Genomic DNA, 24,171 nt, shown 5'->3' on the forward strand with positions numbered 1-24,171 from the left:
TATAATCATTTCTAGACACCCAAGGGCGATTTGGGTTTCTCTTTTCTCTCAGAGGCCCAGTCTTGTCTGAAAGCTGGCTTCCATCCTCTTTGCAGGCTGGAAAAAAGCAGGGCTGTTTGCATGGCACCGCACCAAGCCCTTTAACTCAGAGACTCAGGCCATTTAGAAGCTCAGTTTTTACCACCTCCATCTGCTACCCAGGAAGAATTAGATCCCAATTGTGTAGGCCACTGAGAAAGGGTATTTGTAGAATTCCTCTGGCATTTCCCGAGCCCTCTGGGCTTTCCATTCAAATGTCAGCATTTTCTTTTCATTCAATAGGCTTTGCTACACAACACATAACACTGTATAAAATAGTCTGATAAAAGGAGAACAAATTCACAATACCCAGTATATGGGCAACCTGGCTAATCAACTGCCAGAGGAAATCACTCAGCCAAAATATTTAGAGGAATTTAGAAAAGTGTAGCAATTTAGCATTTGTAAATAAGCACAACATATGTCCTAGCACCAATCAAGATATCAGACCAAAGACTAGAACAACTGTTAGGCTCCAGCGCAAAATCTGATTATCTTCATTAAGGAAGGTCAGAAAATAAATCAGCCCTTAAGGCTATATTACAAAAGACATTGGGTGGGCATGGTGAGAAAGGGGAAGGATAAGGAGATACTTCAATTAAAATTTTAGAGTAACACAAAAGGAATCTGTTGATTCAGCTATAATAATATTTACATGAGATCAAAGAGTGACCACTCTCTCACTCCAAACCTTGTTCAAAATTCTCCAGATATAACATCTATCTACAACAACAGAACATTCTGAAAATGATCTATTACCTCTCTGGGGCTGCTTTAGAGCAGACATTATGCAGCAAGTCCTAGGCAGCATTAGAAAGTCTTTCTCTGGGTGACCTTCAGTCAGAGTGTGGACAGTGCCCCATCTGCCCCCAGCCAGCCTCCAGTCCCATGTTGACTTTCACTAAGCTTCCTAATGACAGGCAGCAGCTGGCCTTCAGTTTTCTGATCAGAAAACCTGGGAGGAAAGCCCAATGAGCTAGGCAGGATCCAAAGCTGGTTTTAGAGCCAGACACCATGCAAAGCACCTGCAGAGCCTGCCCAACAAGAGGCCCAGAATGTCTAGTTTCTAACAACAACACAGCAATCTACCACTGAATCTTATTTCAGAAGACATGCTCCCACAGAATGAAAAATGTATATCATAATTCACAAAACATCTCAGAAATTTTTAACATTCCTTTTATGTTACTAAAAATTGGGGAGACTTTCTTATTAGTATTAATATCAAGTATGATGGTGTATTTATATGCATATGAATACATTTCAATACATACAAACACACACATACATATAGAAATAGACATATAACACACACACATAAATCCAAGCTCATATATATATATATTTTTTTAATATATTTTTATTTTATATTTAAATAATATATTTTTATATAGGATTTCCTCCTGGTGCACTCAGTTTTAGATAGGCAAACCTAGAATAATTTGCTATATGTTTAAATGGTTTTGAAATCAACTGACACATTTGAATATGACTAATCAAATTGTTATATATAAGGCTTCCTGATCACTCAATTTATCTACACTGGCTGCTTCGAAAAGCTAGTAATTCTCTAAGCATCAGCTTCTTCCATCTGTGTGGAGTTTAATACTATTGACTATATATTTTATACATCTTCCTGGAATATCTTCAACTTCGGAGTTGGCACAAAATAATTAAAGAAGGAACATCACAAGTATTTCCCATGCTGTAAAGTTTCCCACAGGAAATAAATCCTAAAAACCCACAGAGGAAATCTGGTGGATAAGACTTATCCCATTGTCCACAAGAGTTAATAAAATAGACAAATATCTTCCAAAGTGCTTGAGATGGATGAAAGTAACAGATTTCTAAATTAATAACCATTTTCCTTTTAAGAAATAAGGTTTCAAATAGAAAATAATTCACTGAGGGACTTTGTTAAGAAGACAGTGATTTAAATGAGCAGTGAGCATCATACAACGGGACTTACATGGCCTGTCACCCTTATTATCACAACCACCTAATGAGGTGGATATTACGAAGCCCCCCTCTTCCAGATGAATAAACTGAGGCTAAAGGAGCTGCGACCACATGGAAAAGATGCAGTAATCTTGACACTCACATCCAGATCTGTAGGACTCTGCAACAGGTTGTTAATCACTGCAAAATCTGTCTATTCACAAATTCCATCTAAGCTTCTATATATAAAACCTTGATGATCAATCTCCATAAATGAGCACACTGATGTGAATAATTAAAACCACAAGTGTGAGGTCTTAACTTCATTCCTCCTGCTGAGGAATCTATTGTTGGGTCTTCTCATCTTAATCATGGAGGTCCCAAGCAAAAGAAAGGCCAGGAGCCTACCCTATCACTGTTGAACCATCCATGGTCCTGTCCTCCAGTTTTGCAGGTCCTGCCATCAGTTGACCTAAAATGCCAGATGCAGATTTGGGTACACAACCTCTTCTGGTAATTCCAATAACTGCCCTATAGTTAATGTTTTCTTCTCCATGGAGCTTTAAGTTTGTTTTAATCTTGTATCACTCAGGAATTATAGTAGCCAATAAATCTAATCTTTACTAAATGCTTAGTCTTTTTCCAAGTTTATGTGAATTATCTCTCTGAATGTCCTCAGCAACCATTTGAGGAAAGGCTATTACTGTCCCTATTTTGTAGGGGAGGACTCGGAAGCATGAAGAGATTAAGCCACCTGATCAGGTTGATGCAGCTAGGAAAGAGCATAACCGGTGTTCACACTCGGCCTGTCGGACTCCAAAGCCTGTGCCTTAACCTCTATTCTTTGTAAAACATACGTAGTAGATGACTAAATTCAGGGTCAGTTTAAGATGTCCTCTATTGTGGTTCTTCATACAGTTTCTGTGTAAAAAAAATAAACTGGGTAAGGCTTCAGCGAAGGACTTTATATGCGTTGATGGTAAACTTCAAACTCATCAACTATGTCAAAACTCTATTCTCCAAAGTCCACTGACCTCTTTGTCAGGGACAGTGTTTTGTAGCTCTTCTCAGTGACCTATGGACAATTATCCTCTTCCATAATTATGGGACTTCAGCAGCAGCAATCCCTCAACACCCTACACACTACTCAACTAAGAGTCACAAGAGTCCAAAAAATAGGAACAAAATTAAGTTCTCACCATGAGAACACCGGCACATGACTTCAAGAAGAGTATAATTTTCATTTTCGTTTGAACTATGACCCCCATATAAGTTAATACTTTTATATCTTAAGGGAGCAGAGTTTTGTAACATATGATATTTCTCTGATTATGAATTTACCTGTCATTTTCGGATATTCCCAACTGGACAACTATAGAGTGTATGTATGTGTATGTGTCTGTGCAGTATGTATGATATCTACAAAATGTACTTTCTGGACAATGCAGTAAACACCCCCATACCACACGCACTCAAATACTCTGTTGATCCAAGCATGGAGAAATATTATTTGCAAATTTTAAGAAAGTATACTTTTGCAGATTTCTTTTTTCTATGAGGATATTCAATGTATGTGTTGGAACTCCTAATGTCACTTTTGTCATCTATACAATAAAGATAATAAAAGTGATTTAAAAAGAGCATCCACATTTTCCTTATTGAAGATGATGCTTGCTGACTAGTAGTCTCTAAGCAGGCTATGTCCTGGAAAGGGGAATTAACATTACAAACCCATTTTTACAGATGAAGAAAGTTGAATCTCACTACGGTTAAGTCACTGAACTAAATTCACAGATCTGCTAAGTGAGAGAGCCAGGATTTGAACTATTATCTGCCTCTTGTCAAGGCCGATGTTTTTCCTACTATTTCATGCCACTAAGACCTTTCTACAGGGGAAAAATTATAAAAAGTTTCTTCCTAAAGCAATCTTTCTTTCAGTTTTTAGATATTTTATCTCCAGCCTCCTGGTAACCTGGGCTACTTGATTTTGATGGGGCTTGATGCTCCTATACCACCTTGAGCCACTCAGATTCCTGGATGTTGGGCTGTTTACCTTAAAGCGCTGGAGTATCCCCCACATGGACAGTGTCTTTAGCTTGCTCCTACCAATCACCTCGAAGCTTTACTTTGTCGTACACAATTCTAACTTGTAGCCCAATTCCCACCTCTTCTGCTTAGTGTCCAGAGAGCCAACTACAACTCCATTCCAAAAGGGATTTAAAATTTGGAATTTGTTATAGTTGGCTCTCCGGACATTGAGCAGATGAGGAGGTAATTAAAATTTGGAGAGGCGCGCCTGGGTGGCTCAGTTGGTTAAGCGTCCAACTTCGGCTCACTCATGATCTCACGATTTATCACTTCCAGTCCAGCGTCGGGCTCTTTGCTGACAGCTCAGAGCCAGCTTTGGATTCTACGCCTCCCTCTCTCTCTCTGCCCCTCCCCTGCTTGCTCGTGCTTGCTCTCTCTCTCTCTCTCTCAAAAATAAATAAACATTAGGGGCACCTGGGTGGCTCAGTCGGTTAAGCGTCCAACTTCGGCTCAGGTCGTGATCTCGCGGTCTGTGAGTTCGAGCCCCGAGTCGGGCTCTGTGCTGACAGCTCAGAACCTGAAGCCTGCTTCTGATTCTGTGTCTCCCTCTCTCTCTGACCCTCCCCCCATTCATGCTCTGTCTCTCTCTGTCTCAAAAGTAAATAAATGTTAAAAAAAATTAAAAAATAAATAAACATTAATTTTTTTTAATTTATAAAATTTGGAAAAAATTTTTAAGTATCAAAGTTACTTAATTTTGTGTTTCTCATCAAACAGAAAACAATGCTGTGTTAAATCATAATTTTTCTTTTATTGATAATACCTATTTTGGAACAGCACTGCCTGAAACACAAATTTAACTGATGATGCCCTTTGCTGACTAGGTAATATTTTACTTGGTCCGGTTTTAGTAAAATCTCTGTCCAAGAGGAGCTTAGGAAACATATGGCTCTGTTGATCTTATCTTTTGGCAAGAACACAATAAAATATATATGGCCGATTGAACTACAATATAAATGGACACAATCGTGATATTAAATCATTTGCTAAAATGATAAAGACTACTATGCATGTATTTTTGCAAGTACTTTAAGATTCTTTTTGACCTCAGTACTTTTGCCTGGATGCTAATTTGTTGCCTGACAACCTTATCATGTCCTAAGATTTGAAACCATATTCAATTCCCCCCCGGGGTCATGGAAAGCATTTTTGGAAAGTCTTCATGTTGGCTCAGTAGTGAAAGTTTACTGTCAAATAATTTATTATGGATACTAACTTGTGATAATTCACATTTTTTCTTTATATAGAATACAAAACTGGTTATCCCACTCAGTGCTCAATGTATATTGCTTCTTAAGGTAAGGTGCTTTGAAGCAATCCATCTAAGCAAAAATAAACAAGATAAACAGTTCAAAGATAAACTTGGTAATTGGTCTGACTTTTAAGATCTTTGCAAACACTTTATTCTACTAAATTTATGGCAAGCAAAAAGATTATTGACCCCTTTATCATTGTTCCTTTATCATGGAACAACAGTGGCTTCCCATTCCAATTTTATGCACTAAAAAGAAGAAAAAAATGCCTCCATTACTGCTCTTGTTCCTCTGACAAGAAGTCTAACTCTTGGATTCCCCTAACTTCTTATTCTATGTTACATTCTAACCAGGACAATATTTCAGTAGAAATATTCAACAGAACTTTCTGTAATTATGTAAATATACTTTGTAGTAGGGTAGCCACTAGTCACAAGCAATGACTGAGCACTTGAAATATGGCTAGCGCAACTGAAGAACTGAATTCTTTATTTAATTTTTATTAATTTAAATTGTAATAGTTACAATGGTTAGTGGATACTGCACCAGCAAGCACAGACAGAGCATTCAAATAATTTTTAAGCTCTAGTTTCTATTTTGTAGTAGCTGCTCTAACTTTACTTTCTCTTAGAATAATCCTAAATTTATATCAGGTGCTCTCTGAGACTTTTAGAAAAAACTCAACACTTCAGTTAATCAACATTCTATTAGAATTAAGTTCCTCTCCACAAAAGCCTATTTTTAATTATGTTTGTAAACAAGAGTATGAAAAGCCCATTATCTCTGAAAAAAAAAAAAAAACAAACAAAAAACTGTGCACTAATGGACTCCCAGTCTTTTTGAATACTGGAAAGAAACTAACCATATAAAACAAGCATAAAAAGGGATAATTATATTTTCTTATCTAGGAAAGTGCTCTCCTAACTGCTGAAAATAAAATCCTTCTTCAAGGAAAGATATTAATACTTTTGGCCAAATGATAGTATAAGAATTTACAGAATAGACTTCATGTACAAGGAGCTGGTGGCCAATATAAATTATAATATTACAGGAAGTTTTGAGAATGGACATGCTTAATACTACAGAGGTAAGTAAATCAACAAACCTATTAACTTGTGTACTTTATATAGTAGCATGGCTAATTAAAGAGTATTTTAATTTAGTTTTTCATATTTGTGTTTTCTCTTCCTTAGCAAGTGAACTGCTGGAAATTACCTTGGAGTCATTGAAACTGACTCCATCTAGGGTCCAAGGAAGTTCTACTAGAACCCAACTACCCAGCTAAAGAGTGCATAATCAAGCAAATTGTGTTTGTTGGCAGGAAAGGAAAATGGTAGCTGATGTCTACGGGTAACTGCCTAGAGAGGAAAGACCCTGGAAACAGATCTGATGCAGGGTCCCGGTGCTGGCTGACACCTGGGAGGTGAGTTTGAAGGTGACCTGAAAGGGAGGAACGTCGAATACTACAGCTACAGTAGCAAAAGCACAGTCCAGCTTGGCCCTAGGAAGCAGGATCATATTCTGTCAAAAAACACCCTGAACCACCAATAGGCAGGCATTACCAGTTAGGCAATGAAGAAACACCTGTCAGCACCATCTGGCAGTAAAACACAAAGCCATAGACTGATGAGACTGGGGTTTATCTCTACTTGGGTGGGTAAGGAGGAGTGCCCCTACCCTCCTCCACTTTCAACTGTGCCATCAGAATTCTCGAATACTACTCAGAAGTTGATATCTAGTATCTGTGATAATACGATAGATAAGGGCATTTATAATCATTTCAAAACTTGAATAAAATTTGACTATCCTTTTACCCTATGTTTATGAGTAAAAACAATCAAACCTTAAATATTATCTAATGTTAGCCTTAATTTTTGATACTGCTTGGAGATTGTCCAAATATCACATAAGTACCTGTATTACCAGTTTTCAACCATTTTAAGTCCTAGAGATGCCATCTCTTTTGCTTATAAAATATCGTGGATTAACTCATAAACAAATAGCTAGATGATTTGGAATGAAAGTTGTTCAACTTTTAAACCTATCATTTCTTTCATCTTCAAGAGCTAGAAGGCTTCAGAGAGTTAGTAGAAAATAAAGGAACTGCACAGAGTCATGCTTTGAAAATTCCACTCTTCCTTCATAGATATAAAGATACAAGGGTGTTTAGGCAGATAATACTCAGACGCATTTACTCTAACCCAAAAGCCCTTGTCGTGAGTTAAAGTTTTCCTATTTTCTTATTTAACAATATACTAGCCTGAGAGCAATACAGGGATTTATAGCTTTCTTCTTTAGCTTTTCATCAAAAATTGCACCCCAATTTGATAAGTACTCATATAGATTTTTCTTCTTTGTTCCACAGCAACAGTTCTTGAGTTTGTATCACATGCAAAGTTTCCCACACAATGTTGACCAAGACAGACAGTGTCCCTAACCTAATAGAGGCAGATTATAAACAAGCAAGCCATTAAGTGGGTAAGAAGGAAACATTAAAAGGATTACTAGAAATAAAATCAACAGAACACAGTGATGGAGTGGATGGGAAAGCACTTTCTGGAGGAAATTACATTAATACCCTATGCCTGAATGATGAGAAGTCATTCACGCAAAAAATACTTTAGCAATGAGTACTCTAGGCAGAAAGAGCTGTCAATGCCAAGGCCTGAAAGTGAGAAAATCCTTGACTGTTCAAAGAACTTACTGACAGATCACCAACACACCTTGGACAGAATGAGGGAGAGAAAAGGTGGCAGAGGATGACTTTGGGGGAAAAATGGAAATATTATGCAGCGCCCTACGGGCCATGTTAAGGAGTTCAGACTGTACTCAAAATGCACCAGAAGGTCACTGGAGGGTATTAGGAAGGTCAGTGATAAATCTAGATGTGCTAAAAAGAAAATTATGGCTATACTCATGGATATTCTTAGTATCGTATATTTAGCTGGAACACGAATTTAGCACCTGATAAAGATACGAAAGACATTTCTAAAATGGTGAGTATTACGGAAATGTAAAGGCACATTTTTATTTAACGTTATTTTGTACTCTTCCCCCAAAGCAATGTGGAAATCACTGCATCGGTTCATGATTCTATGAAAATATTTTACAAAGCAAAGCAGATTAAGACATTATGTTGTTTTTCAAGTTTAACCCTAAATCCTTTCCCAGTGTTAATTAGAGAATAACAAGCACATACAAGGTGTTGTTTATCTGTTATTTGCAAGCATTACAATTTGCCAAGACCAGCAACTGTTAAAAGATACAAGCCCTTCTTACCGAGACAGCATGAAGTAAAACTACTACATTGCACCTAATAATATTGTTTAATCAAGCAGCCAGTAAGAGTTTCAGAGGAAACACCTAATTTTAATAAAAACTATAAAGTATAAAGTTAACTATCAGCACCAAAAAGTGGAAAGTATTCAGGTGAATTCATGTAGTTTCAGTCACATTCTTGCCTCAGAACTAAACGTGCCCATTTGGATTAATACCTTAGAGCCATTAGCATGTGTGAAAACAACAACATTAGGAAAATGTCATAACTGTAGCACTGTTGAAAGATATTTATCAAAGTAGAAAGTCAGAAGGGCCATTTGTATAAAACACTATTCTCATCTTCATTTTGCATCAGATAAATCAAACACACTATAAATTAGATCCAAAGATGGGCAGATAACCATTTTTTTTTTAATATTCTCTCAAAAATGATGTAGATATGGCTTAAAATGGCTAGCAGGCGTATGTCTGGGACAGACCCCACTTCCCATTCATTTCCACCCTGGTAAGCAGATTCTGAATGTGAATGTGGTCCAACAGAACATCCTGCCTCACTACAGGAGAGCTCGGTGGCTTACATACCTGCGTGTACTCACATGTGTCATTGGCACAGCCAGGGGACCAGGTAGCCAAGCTTTGTGGGTTAGCTGGTGGCTGATGGGCTGGCAAAACTGAGAAGCTGAGAGGGAGTGTGGCCCCACCTGTGTAGACTGGTAATAATTTTTCTCCATGTAGCCTATCAAATTTAAATATGACCTGTGTCCCTTACAACATATTTTCCTAACAATTAAATGAAGCTTCCTAATGTGACTTAATGAAATCAGTCACCTTTAATAAGATAGATGGAGAACCTTGAGTGCAACTTCCCAAACGTGACAAGTCTAATGTGACTAAACCAGGTTAACTGCAGTTCCCAAATCTGGACCCTCATTTTTCACATCTTTTCAAAGTCATTTGGGAGTAGCTCTCGAAAAACATCTGCTTAAAGAAAGTGTATCATACTCACACCCACCTAGAATAAAATTTAACATGAAAACAAAAAGTCTTCATAGATTTATATTTTTCAAACAGATTTTTAGCAACGTATCAATAAGTTACATGTTTTTGAAACACCTGGGTGGTTCAGTCAGTTAAGCATCCGACTTCAGCTCAGGGCATGATCTCACAGTTCATGAGTTCAAATCCCACATAGGCTCTCTGCTGTCAGCACAGAGCCTGATTCTGATCCTCTGCCCCACCTCTCTCTCTGCCTCTCCCCGGCTTGTGCTGGCTCTCTCTCTCTCTCAAAAATAAACATTTTAAAAATCTTTAAAAAATGAAATAAAAAATAAATCACTGAGCAAAATAAAAAGATGCAACCGGTGAGTTCTCTCATCTGAGACAAGTTCATTGCTAAAATGGACATAAAATTACTGGACCTACAATTCCACTGAGTTGCGAGGGTGGACAGAAACACAAGTAAAAGCTCTTGGCAAACTACAGATTGCTTGCTATTCAGATATTAGTTAGGAGCCTAACCCACGTTTTTATGCAAAGAGGAGGTGATAGATACAAATGGATACATCCATTCATTAGTAACGCAGTTAACCAAGTAAATTGTATTACTGTTGCCTACCACAGAGAACTAGTAGGCACTCCATAAATACACAAATACACACTGAAGATCGCAAAACCTCTCTTAAATCTGTGGTTGATTCTTTGATAATTTCCACCATCAAACAAAATATTATGCTACAATGCAATATATAGTAAAACAAAGAGCAACGTTACTAACCTGAATCCACTAACCTCCATCTCTGTCTCTGAAACAATGACTTCTCAAAACCTGATGAGTTATCAAAACCCGGAAGATAGCAAGCAATATGTAGAACCTTCTACCTACACTATAGAAGTATATCCATTGGGGGGGCGCCTAGGTGGCTCAGTCGGTGAAGCGGCCGACTTCGGCTCAGGTCATGATCTCACGGTTCGTGAGTTCGAGCCCCACATCGGGCTGAGCTGACAGCTCAGAGCCTGGAGCCTGTTTCAGATTCTGTGTCTCTCTCTCTCTCTCTGACCCTCCCCCATTCATGCTCTGTCTCTCTCTGTCTCAAAAGTAAATAAACGTTAAAAAAAAATAAAAAAAAAAAGAAGTATATCCATTAGGCACTAAGGAACCACTTTACCATTATGCAAAAATGCTCATAAGAAATTGCTTCTAAACAAGCAATGTAACATTGAACATTTTTAATGGATCTTTAACAAGTACATGCTCTGCTGTAATATGTGTCAAGAAACATTTATAAAGAATAATTTATTCCAGGGGCTCCTGTGTGGCTCAGTCAATTAAGGATCCGACTTCGGCTCAGGTCATGATCTCACAGTTCATAGGTTCCAGCCCTGCATCGGGCTCTGTGCTGACAGCTCAGAGCCTGGAGCCTGCTTTGGATTCTGTGTCTTCTCTCTCTCTCTCTCTCTCTCTCTCTCTCTGCCCCTCCCCTGTTCGTGCTCTCTCTCAAAAATAAATAAACATTAAAAAAAAGAATTAAAAAAAGCATTTATTCCATGAAATATGAAAAATTGGTCATAAAGAATGATTCTAAAAATGAGAAAAAGGTATTTATTTTTACTGTATTAATGCTTGGAATGGACATCTCCAGATTCAAATTAAAGCACAATAACTGTGCGTGTCTATGAAACATACAAATGATTGAATATACCGAACTTAGTTTTAAGTCAAGGAAAATCAATACATATGGGGATGGATCCTCTAAATGAGTTTTAAGTTAGTTGTTGAAAATTGTGAGTGCATTTCCTATATATATCATGTAAGAAACACTGCTTAGGACCCAGGCCAATTGGAAAAACTACCTAGTGCAGCTGAAAGACTAATAAAATAGCAGTCCTTAGTCTCCCTCTAAAAACCTCTAAGCTCCCTTGATCCCCAAGTTACACAGAGGAGGATAATCAAGCTCAAGGAAGTAAGCACAAAAACTATACATATGCTACTAAAATGTTAATACCTTGATGGCAAACATCACTTATTAATATATTTGCCCATGTTGTCTTATATGTATCTTCAAACATACAGAAGAGTTTAAACAATTTTACAGTAAACACCTTTATACATACCACTAGTTGGTACGTATGGTTAACATTTTACCATGTTTGCTTCATCACATATCTTCATTATATACATTTTTACGGGGCGCCTGGGTGGCTCAGTCGGTTAAGCAGCCAACTTCGGCTCAGGTCATGATCTCGCGGTCAGTGAGTTCAAGCCCCGCGTCGGGCTCTGTGCTGACAGCTCAGAGCCTGGAGCCTGTTTCAGATTCTGTGTCTCCCTCTCTCTGACCCTCCCCTGTTCATGCTCTGTCTCTCTCTGTCTCAAAAATAAATAAACGTTAAAAAAAATTTATATACATTTTTACACTCTCAAGCTCACATTGGTAATGAAAGAAAGAAAGCCTGCATCAACTGAGAATTTTCCTCAAGTTCAATGTTCTTTATATCCTCTTGAAAACAGAAACGAAACTCATCCTAAATATTTAGGATTTAGAAAATACTTTTTTTATTTAAAATGTACCATGAGCTAAGGATAACTGTATTTATCAATATATCATGGCCAGAAAATATTTTGGTTTATCAAACTTGTCATCCTAAGAAAATTAAAGCCTTTGAACTCACAGACATCTTTTCTGACTGGCTCTAGGGTTGAACTCTAGTCACACGTAGTTAACCTGATATCCATACTTTCAGATGAAATTCCCTCGGTACCAACTATCCTCAGACTCTCTCCAGAAAACAGGCAAACTAAGCCTTGGACTCACATGAACTACTAACACCAAGTTTAATATAAGTCAAGAAACAATGCTCAGACCCACCACCCACCTTAAGCTCTAGTGCATAATCCAGGATTGGTTGGTTCCACTTCGGTGTTTTTGGGAGCAGGAAGGGTTTGTTCCCACTCCCTAATAAAGAAGCCCTTCACATTTTGGGAAGCTTAATGTTATGAGTGCTTAAATTGTTAAACACAGATGGTAGAGAGAAGTCTAAAATGAGTTGCTGTGATTACAACTAACCAGGAAGTCATTCAGGACCAGCATTGCCGGACCTCATAGGAAGTCAAGTGATGAGAAGGGAGGAACACTTGTGCCCATTAACTCACATTCTGGCCTATGCACACGGGAAAATAAACCATGCCCAACTCTTTAGTTCACCCCAAAAGCTACCAATTATTGAGTGTTTTGTAGGTATAAGGCATTGCTCCAAATGCTTTATATATAATTGTTTTAAATATTCTCATTTTATAAAATAACACAAATGAGAAAACTAGGAGAGGACAGAGTTGAGTAATTTCAGTAAGTGCCAGAAATCAAATTCGGGCATCTTATTTTAGATCCTTTGCTTTTCACTGTTTACTGCACTACTTTTTACTAGATCCTCCCAAAGACGTTGCTAGCCTGATGGGTGAGGTCATGAGTGAAATATTGGGCCAAGTTTTATTATTGGGCAGTGTTTCTTTCTACTAAAGGTAAGATCATGGGCATCATCACTTTTTTTCCACTGTATTGCTCATCTGTGATAAACTCCCCCCACACGGTCCTCCTCTTTGGGTAGGTTCTCTGTCCATCTTCATCCACACAACTAACATAGTTAGTATTTTCAGGTCAGCTCACTGGAGCAGTGATCCAAGTTTTGAGGGTAGTAGGAAACCCACATTTGGCTTTTGGAACTGAAGCACCATAGCATCTAAGAGAAGATCTACTTTTAGGAGAGTTTGGGAGCATTTACTTGCATGCTCTTTTCATAGAGCTAGTTCTTTGTTCCCACTTAGACATTGTTTTGTGTATATTTAGTTTCCCCAGCAAGGAACCCTAAAGGAAAAGAGGAGTGAATAGGAAGATTTCATATAAAAACCCATGCCAAACAATAGATTCAGTAAATGTCTCATAATTGTGTTTTGGTTTTTAGTGAATAGGTTGAAGAAGGCAAGAGATGGGGAAAGGAGCTCACAGCTCCTTCAACAACTTCTTAGGACAATTTGTGCTGCAGAGGCTGTTGATAATGGGGTGGCAGTGGGGGGTGGCAGTGGGAGGTGGCAGCAGCTGTCCTGTGAGTGGGTCATCTCTTAATTGAGTGTTTATAAGTCAGGGCTAGCCATATTGTACAAGTGAGGGCCAGCACACCACCATTATCTGGGTGTGCACTTAGGATATCCAAAAATAAAATAGGAATAAATAAATGAGATAGAAGAATTCCTGAAAAATTTAAATTCCAAATAACTGTGTTAACTTAGAGTCCAACACTAGCTGATGGAAACAAATACACCATATTGGTTCCAGAACCCCAGATACAGAATGTCTTAGTTTAGGCTTCTGCCAGAGTAGAACCTGAAAGAAAGATTCAAGTGCAAGTAGTTAACTTAGCTGATGATGCCAGGAAATACTGGGAGAGAAGTTGGGAAGGGAGATAGGAACCAGAACACAGAAAATAAAGGGCATCTTACTCCAACAGTGGGTAACTAAAGCTTAATCAAATAATCCAGTGAAGAAATGGGCAGAAAACATGAATAGACACTTCTCTAAAGAAGACATCTGGATGGCCAACAGGCACATGAAAAGATGCTCAACGCCACTCCTCATCAGGGAAATACAAATCAAAACCACACTCAGATATCACCTCACACCAGAGTAGCCAAAATGAACAAATCAGGAGACTATAGACGCTGGAGAGGATGTGGAGAAACGGAAACCCTCTTGCACTGTTGGTGGGAATGCAAACTGGTGCAGCTGCTCTGGAAAACAGTGTGGAGGTTCCTCAAAAAATTAAAAATAGACCTACCCTATGACCCAGCAGTAGCACTGCTAGGAATTTACCCAAGGGATACAGGAGTACTGATGCATAGGGGCACTTGTACCCCAATGTTTACAGCAGCACCCTCAACAATAGCCAAATTATGGAAAGAGCCTAAATGTCCATCAACTGATGAATGGATAAAGAAATTGTGGTTTATATACACAAAGGAATACTATGTGGCAATGGGAAAGAATGAAATCTGGTCCTTTGTAGCAACGTGGATGGAACTGGAGAGTGTTATGCTAAGTGAAATAAGCCATACAGAGAAAGACAGATACCATATGTTTTCACCCTTATGTGGATCCTGAGAAACTTAACAGGAACCCATGGGGGAGGGGAAGGAAAAAAAAAGAGAGAGGTTGGAGTGGGAGAGAGCCAAAGCATAAGAGACTCTTAAAAACTGAGAACAAACTGAGGGTTGATGGGGGGTGGGAGGAAGGGGAGGGTGGGTGATGGGTATTGAAGAGGGCATCTTTTGGGATGAGCACTGGGTGTTGTATGGAAACCAATTTGACAATAAATTTCATATATTAAAAAAAAAAGAAATAAAAATGAGATACCAAAAAAAAAAGAAAAGAAAAAAGAAATCTTGCCATTTGCAACTATATGGATGGAACTAGAGGGTATTATGCTAAGCGAAATTAGTCAGAGAAAGACAAATATCATGTGACTTCACTCATATGAGGACTTCAAGATACAAAACAGATGAACATAAGGGAAGCAAAAAGAACATAAAACCAGGGAGGGGGACAAAACAGAAGAGACTCATAAATCTGGAGAACAGAGGGTTACGGGAGGGGAGAGGGGATGGGCTAAATGGGTAAGGGGCACTAAGGAATTTACTCTTGAAATTATTGTTTCACTATATGCTCACTAACTTGGATGTAAATTAAAAATAAATAAATACAATATATTTAAAAAAAAAAAAAAGCTTAGTCCCACTGAGAAGCTCTCAGGCATGATCTCTAGGGCAATGCTTCTCCAATACTGCTGTGCATTAATGAACCACCTGGATATCTTGTTCAAATGCACATTCTGTTTCAGTAGTTCTGGTGTGGGGCCTGAGACTCTGCATTTCTTACACATTTCTGATTAGAATACTGTTACTGTTCCTCAGAACATACTTCGAAGACCTGATGATTTTTTGCTTATTTCTCATAAAAATTGCCCAACTTTGCATATAAAACTGACAGAATTTCTTATGTCGGGTGCTTTTAGAACATATCATTAAATCTGCTTTGCTTCATGTAACTCTTGTCCCAGGCATTTGTGTATTCACTGAATATCATGTCTGGGAGACATCTGGTCAGTCCCCAAGTCGGAAAAAAACAAAAAATGCTGCCACCCTGTCCTCGTGTGATTAAATCAGATGGCTCTGCTCACCAGCAAGTAGCCTGCTGTACAAGACACAAACCAGACAAGTCATTGCACTTCCCGTATCATCCCACTCCCAGCTCATGGCATCCCACTCTGACTCTTCTCTGCTTACACATGTTCTTGCTTCCCACTCCATTCTGGTGCCAACGTGTACTCTGATTTCATGATTAATCTCAAATCTTTGACCCGTGGAAATGAGCAAGTCCCCCCCCCGCCCCCGATTTTGGTGTTCAGCACTTTTTAATGGTATTTTTATGTGCATTTATAGGTTTTTTTTGTCCATGTGGCTACCTCAGGGTAAGCTTTGTAGAATTCTCAGTCTACCCTCTTATAATTACCTGGAACCTCGAAGGAGGCAAGTGGACACAGGTGAACTATTGGTTTAGAATGACTGTGCTATGAGGTGCTTGGGGAGCTCAGTCTGTTAAGAGTCAGACTTCAACTCAGGACATGATCTCACACTTCATGAGTTCGAGCCCCGCGTCGGGCTCTGTGCTAACAGCTCAGAGCCTGGGGCCTGCTTCAGATTCTGTGCCTCCCCCTCTCTCTGCCCCTCCCCCATTCACGCTCTGTCTCTGTCTCTCAAAAATGAACAAACGTAGGGCGCCTGAGTGGCTCAGTCGGTTAAGTCTGACTTCAGCTCAGGTCATGATCTCAGGGTCCGTGAGTTCGAGCCCCACGTCAGGCTCTGTGCTGACAGCACAGAGCCTGGAGCCTGTTTCAGATTCTGTGTCTCCCTCTCTCTGACCCTCCCCTGTTCATGCTCTGTCTCTCCCTGTCTCAAAAATAAATAAAAAAACGTTAAAAAAAAATTTTTAAATAAATAAATAAACGTTAAAAAAATTTAAAAATCAACAAACATTAAAAACTTTAAAAAAATAAAATTAAATTAAAAAATAAAATGACTGTGCTATGTTCAAAAGTATTTATTCATATGGTCAAATGGAGGAAAGTCTCAATCCTTTTAGGAACATAATTTTAAAGAGAAAGTGACAATGATATGATTGGCCATTCAAAACAGGCCACACAATATTATAATATCTGCTTTAAAAAGTTGTATGTGTATGTATACACACACACTAGATATGAACACATAAAAATATAATAATATATGTATTGAAAGGTAAGAGCAAGTCAGTCTATTGATGTATTCCAAGTTTTTTGTATTGCATGTGGTCACATTTTTCCAATATATTTTAGATGAAAAAATTAGTTTCAGTCATTCCTTTATGGAATGGTAAAATCCAGAATTCACGTTAATACCAAAACAGAAAAAAGTATTTAAGAATAAACAGGAATTAAAACTTACTAAACTTTATATCTTAGTAATCATTATCATTGAGAACATAATGACAAGTAATAACCAAACAACAACTAACATGTAATTTTGCCTTCAAAATGCTCAAAATGTGTATCACACCACTCAAGTATCATCCATCCATCTTGGGCCTGTTGTATCTGTTTATTCTTATGAAGATTGTGCAGTCATTACACCTGCTGACATCTAAAATTCACCAATCAGGAAACAGAACATGGTCTAGTTTAGAACCAAGGAGTAGAACCATTAAGCATGGTATACAATATTCACTTTTATCTATTACCAATTCTTCCTGTTAGCACAAATACTGTTTACACTGAGAACATATGTGGTCAGGACCAAAAAGGCAAGTGGCCATATAAACTTTCAGAAGAGGTCTATTTGAGGACCACCTATGATATGATAGAAGAAGCTTTAAAAGAAGTTTTATCCAAGTTCACATCTGAGAGAGAAGTTTCTAGAATCACTGCTCAGCAGAAAAAAAGCCCACCTTATCTAATTCATTCTTAGAGAACTCCAGGTAAAGTGGCTGGGAGACAGCTGTTTGCAGCAGCTTTTTTAAGACACACAGCAGGGGCAGAAATTAGGGGAAGTATCACAGAATGCCACAATTTCAGTACTAGTTTCTTTGTGAACGTGGCCTTCATATTTGTGTCTCCACACGGATTCCAGATTTATATAATATCATTGCCGAATACCTGCTCAATGAATTTCAAAAATTAAAAATTTGGCTAATCAGCAACCAGATGACTCATCAATTTTGTTGAAACCCACAGATAATTGATTCATATTAGCAGTCATGCTTCACATTGGATGATTAATAAATGATGTGACTTTGTTTCAGAAACCTCATGCTCCCTTACGGACCTTTTAACATATCTCAGACATACTAACAAAAAAGAAGTCAGGCAGATTTATGAAAATAAAGCACCATGTAATGAGTCCATCCTTCAAGAAGATCAAAGAATGAATGAAAAGCCTAGATCTATTCTAAGCCTTCTCTAGTGACTTATCTTCATATTTTCTCTTAAGAACACAGATTTTTAATCAGCTTCCAACATCAACAATTTCAAGTAGTTCTCAACACCTGTGAGGATAATCCCAATCAGCACACTAAAAGAAAAATAGTAAATGAAAAATTAGGCTAGATTTAAACTGATAAATTATTTTTGCTCTATAAAGCACTGGTAATCATTGTGAGCAAGGTTTTCAGTAAAATTATTGGAGTAGCCTAACATAGTTGTCTGCAGTTATGAACCTGGACCACACTCTTCTGTTTGATGTCAACTGAAAAACAAACAAAACTCGTCTATGGGGAGAGACGCTGATGAAGCCCTCAATGGCACTTGCAGATGATGCTTTTTCTAACCCCTATCTAAACTTGATTTTAAGTCACAACATCACTGGAGTTGCCCTTCAAATAGCAAGCTTTGTCCATATCAGCATCCCCTTTTCTATTAATTAATACAATCATTTCTCTCATTTTACATGACTTTCCACATCTCAGACTCCCATTCACTACACTCAGATCGTGTCACTTTTGAAATAATTGCCATCTCTTAAGAAGACATGATGTGTTAGAATTTATCTCGAGCTTTTTGCAAGGCAGTGTGAAAATAATGCTGACTAATATGTAAAAGATATGATTTTAGGCAGTAAAATCATATGACATCAATCTTAGACATTTCCATAAACGTAAATATCTCTGCATATATTCAGTAATACTCTTCATCCCTTTCTGCTTCAGAGAACAGAAAAACAAAGTTATTCCAACAGGTCACTAAATATTTATTGCATTTCATTGCCATAATTTCAAAATGTGTGTCCCTGTTACCCTTTTCAGCACAACCTAGCAAACTGTTGACTATGACAAATGCTTTGTTTTAATACACAAAATATTCATGGACCAATAAAGCAGTGTCTCAGGGCTGTCTGAACTGCAAACTGCTGCAGTTGAGTGACAGTAAAACCTACTGAGCTCTGCTTTTCAGTTCAAGTTCACAATTAATTAAATAGAAGTGACGTTTGTACCTATTGGGCTTTCACTGTTCCAGGGGCTTCTGCAGAAAGAATCCCACAAAGCAATAAAATTAGTGGAAAGGAATATCCCGAACTCACTGGCACAAGGAGCAAACATGGGTCAAAAGGTCAAGTTTTCAAAAATAAAACACCTCATTATGGGCATTCAGGAGCTTTGAGATGCCAGGATCATTTTCCCATCTGGGACATTCCAGAAAGAGAATGCCAAGTGCAGGATAATGGGCCAACACTAACTGACCATTCTACTGATAAAAATCACAGGAATCAAAAAGAGAATTGAATTCCACCTACCCCTACACTAATCCAGGTTGAGTTGAGATTCTTAGAAGTATTCTCAGCTCCTATAAGATCCACATCTCCAGTTTATCCATAATGAAGAGTTCTTCAGATAGGACTTGTAGATATGACACCTTTAAACTTTATCTATGTTTTCCAGATTTAGTCAGGTGATGGGGCATTATTTTAAAGAAGCCTAAGGAGTCACACACATTTTGAAAGCTTTAATTTTGAATAATTGTATATATATTATTTTATTTATATTTTTGTATATTGTATATACATATATATTGTATATATATTTTTGAGGAACTTGTCATTAATTTTACAGGACCAAATTTCTTAAGGAGAGACGGAAAAGGTAAAACCACCTTTCATCTTTATAGAAAGACACTTTCTTCGTGAACTGGAAAGGACCAAGCATGCTCCTGGTATAGTAAGCACTCCATAAATTACCTCTTCCCTGACATTCCCTACTCACCAGAGTCGCACACATACAAACTCATGTGCCCAGTATCCTAACGGTTTCTATTTGGAAGTAGAGCACACTAAGTACAAATTCATACATTTTAAATCAAGAACAAAAGCTAATGGGGTGCCTGGGTAGCTCAGTGGGTTAAGTGGCTGACTCTTGATTTCAGCTCAGTTCAGGATCTCGCAGTTCATGAGATCGAGTTCCACATTGGGTTCTGCACTCACGGCATGGAGCCTGCTTGGGATTCTCTCTCCCCCTTTCTGTCCTCCCCCAAAATAAATAAAGAAAAAAAAAGAACAACAATCTAACGAGTTATTTGTAGACTGAACAAAAAAATCAGCGGGGCAGTGTTCAAAATAGGAGCCTATATTGAAGTCAGTTCCATGCGTCTTGCTTTAAATATCTACCGCAGGCCACAAACACTGTGAGAAGAACACATTTTTTCAGTAGTATCAAAAAGATGCTTCACCTCTGGATTAAGTCACGAGTTGGAATAAATGTATTTTATTTCACTGTTGTGAAACGCTGTGCCTGTTAAATTAATTCATCACAAAGGACTACAAACACTCGAAGTAATTGCATGAATGATTTTATAATCTCTGTTGGCAATTGTGTGGTGGCAGGGCTGTGCCCAGAGTTTAGTCTATGAAGATTTATGATGTTACATTTCATTTTTCTCCTCAATGCAAACTCAAAAAACTGTCATTGAGACTAGGGGTTCCTGCTGACACTTCAACCTGAATCTTAAGTCCTTATCAATTAATCGATCAACATCTGAATTTCTAGCTGACTCAATGTGAATGCTCACACAAATCGGACACCCAGGAAATCATTAGTATCCCATTTTCTGTCTTGATAATGCTCACTGAAAATGTTCATGCCTCCTCCCATCTCCGTACCGACTAGAAGGCTACAGTTGAATGGGGATTCTCTTGTCCCACACTACCACACTGGTCTTTTTAATTTTCCCACAGAGCCATGGCTCTCCATAGTTTGCCTAAACTCTATTACTATTATTTATGAGCTGAACAGTCCTTTGTGAACTGGCCTGGGAAACTAAGCCTCATTAGAGACCATTGTTTAAAGTTTCATACAAGGAATTTTCAGAATTACTTGAAGAATTCATTCCATTCTTCAGCTTGCAATCCCTTCTGTGTTTGCAGAAAGAATCTCTTATTCAGGAAAGAAAATGATAGCACCTGCAGGGGTGCTTTTCTTTCCCGCCAGAAAAGCAGGACTTCCTCCAAAAGTCAGATTTCTGTATTATCAACCGCTTACCTATTACTTGCTTCCCTCTTAACCAATCTAATACAGTAAGCAAATTACCCATCATAGTTAAGGACATTTAAAAAAAATGTAGATAGAGGGGCGCCTGGGTGGCTCAGTCAAATGAGCGTCCGACTTCGGCTCAGTTCATGATCTCACAGTTCCTGAGTTCGAGCTCCACATTGGGCTCTGTGCCCACAGCTCAGAGCACCTGGAGCCTGCGTATGCTGTGCCTCCCTCTTTCTCTGCCCCTCTCCCGCTTGCACTCTCTGCAAACGTTGAAAAAAAAATTTAACGTTGAAAAAAATTTTTAAATAAATAAAAATTATAGATAGAGAAAATGATAAAATAGCCCCTCCATAGTTAAGAAATTTCAGAGCGTGGTTTAGATGGAAACTAATCTTGCCATCTATTTGGAATAACACCCTTAGTATCAGTGGAAGAAAAAAATGCTGACCACCAACAACATTCCTGGTAACACACTTATTTGTGCAGAAATTTATATCCACATTGAAGTCGAAATTGACTCTAGGCATCTTGGATTTTATGCTACTTAGTATTTCCAAGACTTACTTATACTGCAGGTAAACCCAATGAAAGAACCAGTTGGGCATAAATAATCCATCCATTTCTGCCCGGATTGATGCACAGCAATCACTGTAGCCCCTCTTCTAGTGGCACTCGTCAAAACGAATCAGAACAAATTAACAAGCTATTGTCTACATGGCCTCTTCGAAACTTCCTACCTCCAAAACTGCAAAAGAGCTAGCTGTCTCCTGGGAGTACAAAAGGACTAGTCAACAAATTTCTAAGACAGATGTAAACACAAACTTTAATCATGCCCTTAGATCCAGGTGTAACTAAAAATATCCTTTCTATTATCTCATTATTCCTTGATTTTGTGACAGCCACTGGGTCCCCACACACCTCTCCTATACTAATGGAATCGATGAAAGCACCACAAAAGATAATGTATTTTATTAAGAGTGGGATTTCTCTCCTGGTACCATCTTTGACCCTTCTAGTAAGTACTCTCTGGATGATTCTCACTATAGCACAGCAGTTTAGCAGGTAAGAATTTCTAAGAAGTTAGAAAAATGAGGTTTAAGTGCAAACCTCAGCATTGAATTCCCAGCTTCTCACTCAGAACCTAACCCCATTTAAAAATAAATATTAGCACAGCACTATTTTGATATTTTCCATTAGTTCCTTTGACATCACACATGAAGAGTCAAACCAAAGCTCACAGCTTCCTCATGACTCTCTTTCCAGGCCAGCTGTAAAAATGAGAAGGCTTAAGGTGATGTGCCCCAAGGACATGAAATCGGAGAATTTCAAATGCCAACTACACCTTCTATTGGCAGCAAGGCAGGTGTTCTCTTTTAGGAGTGCTCTAACTTGCTCCATTACTCTAGCAATGCCCCATGACTCATACCTAATCCTGGATCTCAGAAAACTATTCCACAAGGTCAGGCCAGCAGGTCACTAGAACACAGTCAAGAGTGAGAGAACACCATAGAATCCTTTGCCAACCTATTGGATGGATGAATTCAGAAGATTTCAGAAACAAAACCACCAACTGGTAATGAGATCCAGACCCAAAGCTATACATGGCTATATGGAGGGATTTATTTCCATGAAATAGTATGTTATTTTATCTCCTAAACCACATTCATTTGCAATTCAGAAAATTCACGCTAAGCATAAACAAAAAGGACCAAGCAAAAAGAAATGTATTGCATTACCTTCTTCTGATCTTCTAGCTTGTGACTCACTGGATTCTTCCCATGTCTGCTCATCTCTGAAGAGACATCCATCACAGTGGGTTCTTGCTTTTCAAAATGGAATCTCTTCAAATAGGCAGCAACCTAATCCAAGATGCAATCACCAGGAAAACACCGGCATGCCACATTTCCTATCACACACTGTCTCCGAACTTCCTCAACTCCAAGGAGTGATTAAAAAGTCCATTTATTGAATGGAAAAGATGAATTTTGCAATGTACTCCCAGGACTTTCCAAATCAGCATATCGTTTTTAAATGTTGATGTCTCAAAAAGCAAAATATTCATCCAGGAATTTTAACTCCAACTGCTATCTTTTTCTTTCTTCACAGTTTTCCATTTTAATAAATAATTACACAGTTCCCCTTAACCTGTGATTTAAAAAAAAAGTACACAGTTAATTCTCACCCCCGTCATTTACAGTATAATTAATGAAAAATTACCTAAAATGTGCAATTTAGAAAAACAATGTAGGCGTGGATTATATTTCACATAAAAGCAATAGCTGGTGAAAGGCATTATTCTTTACCCCTCTGGCCTTTAAAATACCAATTACAACCTGACTCAAAGCAGAATATTAAAACTAGGGATTCACAGCACATCAAAGCTAAAAGTCAATAGGGAATACATATACACTCATCAAACATGTGTATATGCTCCATGGATCCACTCATTAATTTCAGTATTCACAGAACTAAAGAATTTAAAACGAGCCCAATATACTTAGACATGATGTTAGACTGACAGTTCTCATAAATAACTTAAATTTCAAAATGAATTTATAAAGTTGTTATTATTACTGTCTTTTAAGATGAGGAGACTGAGATGGTAAGCAAATTTTTTAAGTCTAGTAAGTAGTAACAGCACTAGAATTAGAATTCAGATAACTTTGAACCCAAACCCATTCTTTTTTTTTAATTTTTTAAGTTTTTTTTTATTTTAGAGAGCAAGAGAGAGCATGTGAGTGGGGGCAGAGGAAGACAGAGAGAGAGAGAGAGAGAGAGACAGAGACAGAGACAGAGACAGAGACAGAATCTTAAGCAGGCTCCACACTCAGCAGGGAGTTCAACTTGGGGCTCAATCCCACGACCCTGGGATCATGACCTGGGCTGAACTCAAGAGTCAGACACTCAACCGACTGAGCCAGCCAGATGTCCCACAA

General features: G+C 38.2%; 1 protein-coding gene across 1 annotated transcript in view; it reads right to left on the reverse strand.

Moving 5' to 3' along the window:
• NAV3 (neuron navigator 3) overlaps window positions 1-23,377 on the reverse strand; it is a 600,880-nt gene extending 577,503 nt beyond the window's left edge. Inside the window, exon 1 of the mRNA XM_040491360.1 lies at window positions 22,972-23,377. Within this exon, the coding sequence (XP_040347294.1) occupies window positions 22,972-23,043 (72 nt within the window). The 5' untranslated portion in view covers window positions 23,044-23,377. The remainder of the gene's footprint in view (window positions 1-22,971) is intronic.
• Between the last annotated feature and the right edge of the window lie 794 nt (window positions 23,378-24,171).

This window comes from Herpailurus yagouaroundi, unplaced genomic scaffold (assembly GCF_014898765.1).
Source record: "Herpailurus yagouaroundi ecotype Mexico unplaced genomic scaffold, PumYag 182, whole genome shotgun sequence".
Classification (NCBI taxonomy): Eukaryota; Metazoa; Chordata; class Mammalia; order Carnivora; family Felidae; genus Herpailurus; species Herpailurus yagouaroundi.